This window comes from Rhinopithecus bieti, unplaced genomic scaffold (assembly GCF_001698545.2).
Source record: "Rhinopithecus bieti isolate Rb0 unplaced genomic scaffold, ASM169854v2 scaffold_28517, whole genome shotgun sequence".
NCBI classification, from domain to species: Eukaryota; Metazoa; Chordata; class Mammalia; order Primates; family Cercopithecidae; genus Rhinopithecus; species Rhinopithecus bieti.
In genome coordinates, this window is record NW_016813121.1 from 1,492,778 (window position 1) to 1,502,640 (window position 9,863).

At 34.7% G+C, this 9,863-nt stretch overlaps 1 protein-coding gene across 1 annotated transcript; it reads right to left on the bottom strand.

The window, feature by feature from the left end:
- Positions 1–3,188: 3,188 nt before the first annotated feature.
- On the bottom strand, positions 3,189–7,343 carry LOC108512418 (cleavage stimulation factor subunit 2-like). The gene is made up of 4 exons (XM_017847684.1): positions 7,235–7,343; positions 5,079–5,209; positions 4,442–4,777; positions 3,189–3,233 (listed from the first exon to the last, which is right to left on the bottom strand). The coding sequence occupies exons 1-4, from the start codon at positions 7,341–7,343 to the stop codon at positions 3,189–3,191; spliced, it is 621 nt and encodes a 206-aa protein (XP_017703173.1).
- Between the last annotated feature and the right edge of the window lie 2,520 nt (positions 7,344–9,863).

Sequence of the window (9,863 nt, forward strand, 5' to 3'; positions counted from 1 at the left end):
ATAAAATAAAAGAATAAAGTATTATTTTTTTTCCATAAAAATATGCTATTGTTCCAGTCATAGTATTTCATCAGTATAATTTTCTCATTAAATTGACTTGGCAACATTGTGAAAGATAAATTAATATCTATCTATCTATGTACCTAACTAACTAGACTTTTGATTGTAATGATTTATGTGTCTGTCTTCATAACAACATCAAATTGGCCTGATTATATCTGTATTTATATTATATCCTGAAATGAGGTAGTATAAGTCCTCTAACATTTTCTTTAAAATTAAAATTACTTATCTATTTATCTCTTATATTACCATATATTTTGAAATAAGCTTGTCAATTTCAACATGTAATCCTGTTGATTGAGATTGCATAGATTTCTTTCAACAATATTCTTTCAGTTTGCTTTGAACACATTTTTTAAAATTTATCACTAGTCATTTCATGTTTTTGATACTATTATGACTGATATTTTTTACAATTCATTTTCTGTTCATTCTTAGTATATAGAGATGTAATTGATTTTTGTGTAGAGACCTAGTATCTTGCAGCATTTGCTAGCCTACTCACAAATGCTAGTTTTGTCTCCATTCCTCAATGTATATGCACATACACATTTCTGCATGTCACATGTGAATGAAGACAGATTTAATTCTTATATTCTAATGTTCATATATTTTATGTTTTGACTTATTGAATAGATTTATATATCATTTCCTTGTTACTAATATTCAAAGAAGAACACTAAATGTTTCACCATTAAGTGTGATTTTAGCTGAGAGTTTTTCAACTTGACTTTTATCAAGTTGAATGGGTATTACATGCTCTCAAAAGCTTTACTGTATCTTTTGTGACAATCATAGCTTTCTAAAAAGTATATTAATGTAATAAATTACATAGGTTGATACTCAAATCAACCTTGCGTTTCTGCTATAATACTAACTGGGCTATGATATATCACATTGAGGCAGGAGAATAGGACCTGGAGGCAGAGAACTTAAGACTGATCCCTGCTGACTTTCTAGAACTAAATCAAATGAAAGCATGTCAGCAATTAGAGGAATGTGAATGGCTTTGTAACTTCACTTCCTCCTCTCTGTTCACGCCATTTACACTTGGTAATTTCACATTAATCCTCTCCATTTACCTACATCACACACACCAAATAACATCCTCTCCATTTACAATAGGGTTCATCCCAAGTAAGTGACTCTGTGACTTCACCTCATTCTCTTCATTTACATAGAATATATGCCAAGTAACCAATGGGAAACCTCTAGAGTATTGAAATTCCAGAAAATCCTGTAAATGGGGCTGTTGAGATCCTATGCTCCAGCTGCTCCCACACTGTGGAGTGTACTTTCATTCTCAATAAATCCCAACTTTTGCTTTCCTCACTTTGTTTGTAGGTTTTGTTCAATTCCTTGTTTGAGATGCCAAGAAACTGGACACCTACTGGTAACAATATTTGCTAATATTTTGTTAAGAAGTTTGTATCTATCTTTATGAAGATATTATCTCCCAGTTTTATTTCTTTGATATTTCTTTTTTGACTTTTGTTATCAGGAAAATGTTGACCTCTGTTTTCTGAAAAAAAAAAAAATGTGTAAGAATAGTATTTATTTGTTAAACAATTTATAGACTATAACTGTGAATGTATGTGGGACTGTGTGTTCTTTGAGGTAACGTTTACAAACTACTAATTCAATTGCTTACATATTTATAGGGCTAGCTATATTCAGAGACCTTTTTTTTTTTAAGTTTTGTTTTGAGTTTGTGTTTGAAATATGCACTTGTACTGAATATACATTTTAGGTTGCCATAATATTTTCTACAGCTTCTAAGAGGTTATCCCACTAACTTTTTGGTTGTATATTTTCCATAGGCAACATGAATACTTTTTTTTCTTTTTTTTGGCCATGTTAAAGTTTTATTAAGTTTCAATACATAACATTCCAAAAAATGAAAAGTGATCTATAATACCCAAGTTCTATGTTCAATTACCAGTTAAACAAGGAAAACATTTTCTATATCATTCTGTTTTAAAACCAGTATAAACCCAGAACAATCAAGGTCTGATTCTTTTTCCACAAGTCTGCTAGGTCAGTAAACTATTTATCAAATAGGCGTCTGGTCATTTTAACATATTTCTTGCTTTGAACTTAATATTCATTCATAATTGGTACAATCTCTATATCCTATACTATCTTTAGGATATCTAAATATCTTAAATATCTAGGATATCTCAAGAGCCGAAAAGGTCCTCACAGAGGCATTAACCCAAGTAATCATAAGAATATGGAAGGATTGGGCTAAGATAACTATGGAAGTGCAACAACCACATAAATTTGGTCATTATCCATTACAGGTCTGTGATTAGTAGTAGTCTGTTAAATGAGAGTTAAAATGTTGTACTTACTATCCCTAGTTGCAAATGGTAAAACATGACATTGCCATAATTACGACAAAAAAAAAAAAAATCTTAGAATATGATTTAGTTCCTGTAATCCAACAACTCGAATCTGTTTCCTTTGAGAAAATTATGCTATTGGCTCTAGTCTCTAAAGCAATAAACTAAAACTTGTTTCCAAGATTGGGAGGTAAAGTGAGCTTATAAAACAATACAGCAAAAGTGGCCTACTTGTTTGCAGTGTGCTTGCCATCTTAGCATGTTTGTTACTTTCCAGATGTCACTCGTAAGTTTTATTCTACAACGAAACTGTGTTTCTGGATAAGTCACCACCAAAAAAATGTTTCACTTACTGACAGACACTTCACTAGATGGAGCTACCACTTATATTTACCATTTTTATGATTCAACTTAAGTTCTAAATTGAAGAGTTGTCCCCATGACTTTAGCTAAACAAAATGAAAACCAAAACTGTAAAATCTATGTAAAGAAACACAAGAACTTTCTGACTACTTCCACTTACCTGTTTCCTTAATTACTTCTCCTTTTCCATTTGGTCAATTATTGTTTTAAGGAACTACCACTCACTCCCTAGTTATGAATGTTAATCAACACTGATGCCATCCTCAGGTCCATAGGAACCATTGAAGGCAAAATTTATTGCTTGCACCAAACCAATTCTGACAGCACTGCTTATGCAACTGTAGTGACTTATCGACAATCAGCCACCTTCTGCTTCAACAACTCTTAGCATTTGATTTATCTGACTGCTAGCTTTATCTACTGTGAATAAATCAGCACTCCATGACCATAATGAGCATAATCCTAAACCATCTTTGCTGTTTCACAGGCATTCGATGCTTTAAATCTGATGTGGAATGCTGATAGATTAACTTTTTAGAAGTCATAAGCCTTTAGGAAGTTGGAGATCATTTCATTCTTATCTATTTTCTCCTTTGCAATTAAGCTTTTCCTTTAATAGTGAGACATTACAGAGTTGCAAAAATTTGAAACAGTAAGAGCAGACACCTTTGCAGCTTCATGGTTGGTTTTGGTCCAACTTTGTATTTAGTGTTCTGTAGTTGTTTAACACACACTTAAATGGTCTTATTCGGGGAAGGGAAAGGGGAGGTTCTTGCGGATTCCCAAGGAAATGTCAGAAAAGCAAAATGGCCAGCATTATCCATTTGCTTTGTGGGGTTTACTGCGTGAGTAGCACTTTCCTTACATAGGCATCTGATTTCAGGTTTTTCATGCTGAGAACATTGAGATTTCAGTTGGAAGACACCCTGAAATCTTCTAAGTAGCATACCCCAACCACCCTCTAATAGCTAGCTTGTTTGTATAGGCAGAACAATTCATCTCTCCATTTTACATGGCTAGATGTTTTGTGGAAGATCTTAGAATTGTTTGCGTCATTTACTGGGAAAAATCAGATAGGAATTGGCCTTTAGGAACACTTTTACTTGGAAAGTTACAACACTAATACAACAAGTCTTAACACATTTAACATTTGCTTGTTGAAAAGCAATGTCATAAAGTCAAATAAAATTAAACATGTTTTACTTTTTGTCTCACAAGAACATAAAAATTATGGAGGGGAACTTAACAGGGAATTTAAAAAAAAGTAACACAAGTTTTCCTTTTAGTAGTCCTTGGGTAGCTGTGACAGAATAGTTTCACTTTTTGTTTGTTTCTTTGAACTGGGGTTTTGGCTCAAAGTTTTGTTTGTTTCTAGTAACTGCTTCTGCCTCCCCCTCTATCAGATCAGCTTCCTCCATGGCCACCACCTCTTGATGCTCTGCAGCTTGAACTGTTGTAGGAATCACGTGGAGAAAGGTACCCCCTTTCCAAAGAAGCCAGAAGCCCTCTTTCTTGTCTGCCAAGCTAATCACGAGCACTTGAGTAGAGATCACTTCGGCTGCTTGAGTAACTGTCTTGACTTCTACCATATCCGTCATGTGAGCTGCTGTAATCATGATAGAGGCTGTTTCCAGCATAAAATGGTGGGGGCCCTTGTGTAGGTGGAGCACTATGTGAGTTATCATAACTCTCATATGAATCTCTGTAGGAACTTCCACTTGGATGATCTGAATAGTCATGATCACGATCATATCCATCTCTCTCACTATAACCTCTTGATGGATGGTCATCACGTGAACTGGAATGACCATAATCATGGTAAGTATAATCTCGTGATGGTGGGGCATACTCTCTTGTATCACGAGAACTTGGGTAATCTCTGCTTGAAGAGCTGTCTTTAGTAGAATACACATCATCTCTTGGGGACAAATAAACATCTCTACGAGAGGGCAGCAGTTCCCTTCGAGGTGGACCTCCGTAACTCTCTCTCCCATGTGATAAAGGAGCTCTTCCTCCCACTCCACTGCTGCTGTGAACTGGTCCTGAAGGTGCAGATCTCTTAGGAGAAGGACCCCCACTTCTTGGTGATGGTTCTCTTTTTACTGGGAGTGGTTCCCTGGAAGAACTCGTGTTAAAATGCATGGAATGTCCACCATCATCCATGAGTCCTCCCCATGAGGGAGGTTCCCTGGTTCCTCCACCTCCTCCTCTTCCACCTCTTAGACCTCTTGGAGGGCCTCTACTTCTTGGAAGTGGAGGTGGTCCACGTCTACCACTTTCAAATGATTGTTTGGTGGCTTATTCCACTTTGATGGCTTTTCCATCTAATAACTTTCCATTCATGTCTCTGGCTGCATCCTTAGCGTCTGCTGGGCTTTCAAAGGTGACAAAAGCAAATCCTCTTGATTTGTTGGCTTCACGGTCTTTCATCAAGAGTACTTCCACTATTCACTATTCGTCCGTATTTGCCAAATGGTGCTTCAAGCGCTTTCTCATTTGTTTCCGTATTAAGCCCAACGATGAAGAACTTTCCTAGACAATCTGCTACAACCATTTTCTAAAAATTAATCAATTTCTTTTTTTGCTGCTGAGTCAGAGGGGTGACAATGGGTTCAAGTTCCAGTGAGCGCACCAACAGTGACTTCCTACCAGCTCAACACCCGTGGCAGCTGCCAGGTCCGAGGACCAAATCTTGAAGCCATTAACACTACTGTGCAACCAGTATGCATACATTTTAAACCTTGTTTTTCTTATGTAATTTGTCTTTTTTCTCTGGCCACTGTTAAGATTTTCTCTATCACAGGCTTTTAGCAATTTTATTTTGCTTTGTTTTATTTTGATAGGCATTTAAAAATATTTCTAGGTGTTGTGCAAGCATTGTAGCTTTATTCAAATTTGAGAATATAGTAACCTCTATTTCTTCAATTTTTATTTTTTTATTTCTCTGTCCTTACCCTGTTCGGAATTCCTATTCCATGTCTGCACATAAATTTATTTTGTTCCGTGGGTTACTGAAACAAATTATTTCATTCTCTTTCTTTTTCAATTTTAATAGATTCATTGCTAAATTTGAATATTTACTGATATTTTCTTGTATAATATCTTACGTGTTGTTAAGCCTATCTAAAGTTTCATTTAGACATTATTTTTCAACTCTAGAAGTTCTATCTAGTTGCTTGTTTTTTAAATTTCTATTTACTCTTTTATTTTGTTCATGTTATTCTTTACATATGTTTACATATTTATAATAGCTGTTTAATGTATTTGCTAGTTCCATTATCTCTGTCATTTATAGCTCTATTTGATTATTTTTCTCCTGCTTTGGATTACATTTTTTTACTTAGCAGTCATTTTTTATTTTATGCTGAACATTAAAGATTTGATGTTTATATGACTCGATATTTGTTTTCTTCCTTTAAAAATTATTAGGCTTTATATTGACAGGCAATTGGTTACTTATAGATCATTGTCATTCCTTTGAGTCATTTTTTAAAACTTTTCTGCGAGCTATCTAGGGTTGGCTTTATTCCACTGATAATTTGTCCAAATTATTAAGATAGTGTCCCCTCTGATGAAAAGTTACTCTCTTAAATATGCTAAATAATCAAGAACTCTCCACTCGGGCTAGGTGGAGTTCAATATATGTTGTTAGAGCTTGTCTTGTGTGAACTCTGGAAATATTTACCTTATAGATACTTGGTTGTTTTTTTACCTGGCCTCATCGAGTTTCACTCCACACTTGCATATCTGAGTACTCAACGATATAAAAGGGTCCTGTAGTTAGATTTCTGAAGCTTTTTTTCTGCATAGCTCTCTCTCTTCTTAAATTTCCATAGGTTTTTGGGGAACAGGTGTTGTTTGGTTACATGAGTAAGTTCTTTAGTGGTGATTTTTGAGATTTTGGTGCACCCATCATCAGAGCAGTATACACTGTACCAATTTGTAGTCTTTTTTCCTCACCTCCACTCCCAATCTTTCCCCCAGTTCCCAAAGTCCCTTTTATCATTCTTATGCCTTTGCATTCTTATAGCTTAGGTACCACTTATAAGTGAGAACATACGATGTTCAGTTTTACATTCCTGAGTTACTTAACTTAAAATAATGATCTCCAATTCCATCCAGATTGCTGCAAGTGCCAGAATGTCATTATTTTGTTCCTTTTTATGTCTCCATAGTATTCCATGGTATATCTATACATACCACAATTCCTTTATCCACTCATTAACTGATAGGCAANTTAGACCTCTTGGAGGGCCTCTACTTCTTGGAAGTGGAGGTGGTCCACGTCTACCACTTTCAAATGATTGTTTGGTGGCTTATTCCACTTTGATGGCTTTTCCATCTAATAACTTTCCATTCATGTCTCTGGCTGCATCCTTAGCGTCTGCTGGGCTTTCAAAGGTGACAAAAGCAAATCCTCTTGATTTGTTGGCTTCACGGTCTTTCATCAAGAGTACTTCCACTATTCACTATTCGTCCGTATTTGCCAAATGGTGCTTCAAGCGCTTTCTCATTTGTTTCCGTATTAAGCCCAACGATGAAGAACTTTCCTAGACAATCTGCTACAACCATTTTCTAAAATTAATCAATTTCTTTTTTTGCTGCTGAGTCAGAGGGGTGACAATGGGTTCAAGTTCCAGTGAGCGCACCAACAGTGACTTCCTACCAGCTCAACACCCGTGGCAGCTGCCAGGTCCGAGGACCAAATCTTGAAGCCATTAACACTACTGTGCAACCAGTATGCATACATTTTAAACCTTGTTTTCTTATGTAATTTGTCTTTTTTCTCTGGCCACTGTTAAGATTTTCTCTATCACAGGCTTTTAGCAATTTTATTTTGCTTTGTTTTATTTTGATAGGCATTTAAAATATTTCTAGGTGTTGTGCAAGCATTGTAGCTTTATTCAAATTTGAGAATATAGTAACCTCTATTTCTTCAATTTTATTTTTTTATTTCTCTGTCCTTACCCTGTTCGGAATTCCTATTCCATGTCTGCACATAAATTTATTTTGTTCCGTGGGTTACTGAAACAAATTATTTCATTCTCTTTCTTTTCAATTTTAATAGATTCATTGCTAAATTTGAATATTTACTGATATTTTCTTGTATAATATCTTACGTGTTGTTAAGCCTATCTAAAGTTTCATTTAGACATTATTTTCAACTCTAGAAGTTCTATCTAGTTGCTTGTTTTTTAAATTTCTATTTACTCTTTTATTTTGTTCATGTTATTCTTTACATATGTTTACATATTTATAATAGCTGTTTAATGTATTTGCTAGTTCCATTATCTCTGTCATTTATAGCTCTATTTGATTATTTTCTCCTGCTTTGGATTACATTTTTTTACTTAGCAGTCATTTTTTATTTTATGCTGAACATTAAAGATTTGATGTTTATATGACTCGATATTTGTTTTCTTCCTTTAAAATTATTAGGCTTTATATTGACAGGCAATTGGTTACTTATAGATCATTGTCATTCCTTTGAGTCATTTTTTAAAACTTTTCTGCGAGCTATCTAGGGTTGGCTTTATTCCACTGATAATTTGTCCAAATTATTAAGATAGTGTCCCCTCTGATGAAAAGTTACTCTCTTAAATATGCTAAATAATCAAGAACTCTCCACTCGGGCTAGGTGGAGTTCAATATATGTTGTTAGAGCTTGTCTTGTGTGAACTCTGGAAATATTTACCTTATAGATACTTGGTTGTTTTTTTACCTGGCCTCATCGAGTTTCACTCCACACTTGCATATCTGAGTACTCAACGATATAAAAGGGTCCTGTAGTTAGATTTCTGAAGCTTTTTTTCTGCATAGCTCTCTCTCTTCTTAAATTTCCATAGGTTTTGGGGAACAGGTGTTGTTTGGTTACATGAGTAAGTTCTTTAGTGGTGATTTTGAGATTTTGGTGCACCCATCATCAGAGCAGTATACACTGTACCAATTTGTAGTCTTTTTTCCTCACCTCCACTCCCAATCTTTCCCCAGTTCCCAAAGTCCCTTTTATCATTCTTATGCCTTTGCATTCTTATAGCTTAGGTACCACTTATAAGTGAGAACATACGATGTTCAGTTTTACATTCCTGAGTTACTTAACTTAAAATAATGATCTCCAATTCCATCCAGATTGCTGCAAGTGCCAGAATGTCATTATTTTGTTCCTTTTTATGTCTCCATAGTATTCCATGGTATATCTATACATACCACAATTCCTTTATCCACTCATTAACTGATAGGCAACTGGGCTGGTTCCATATTTCTGCAATTGCAAATTGTGTTGCTATAAATATGCATGTGCAATTATCTTTTTTTTGTATAATGACCTCTTTTCCTCTGGATTGATACCCAGTAGTGGGACTGCTGTATCAAATGGTTGTTCTCTGCTTTCTTTGTTAAATTGTTTCTTGACTGAATTATTTCTCCCAAGAAGACTAAGAACTGAGGACGCCACACTTTCCAATAACTTAATGAAATGTATTAACTTTCTCTTTTGTTGTGTTACAATATCCTTGCTGGTGAAGAAAACTCGAGGGTTGTAATTCTGTAGTTTGAGAAGTACTCATGTCCAAAATAAAGATTTGGGGTAATCTAGTACAAAATTTTCATTTCATATATTTTTTAGTTTTATATTTCAATATTAATGATTAAAGTCCTTATGCAAGAACATCTAATTGAACAGAATGACAAAATCTATGAAGAATATCAAGAATTCTATCACTGGTGCACAAAATTTGCTTTCCAATTCTGCAAAGAACAGATGGGAATTGTCAGGTTGCAAGGTCTATGAGGGCATGATCTAAGAAATCCACCATGTCTGTCTGACATCATGATCATGGCTATCATGACATCAGATAATCTCAGATAGACATTTGGTAAAATATTCTATGAGACAATCATCACAATAGTGATAAATTTCCCATCATTTAAAACAGCAAAGCAAAAATGTTCTTAGGAGGTATTTTATACTATTGTTCCTCTGTATGGACTTTTAGCATATGCTAAAGGGAAAACTCAAAAGGATTAAACTGTTGTCAACAAATTAATCATATTTCAGAAAAAAAGCTCAAGAGTATTTGTAAAATGCAATAA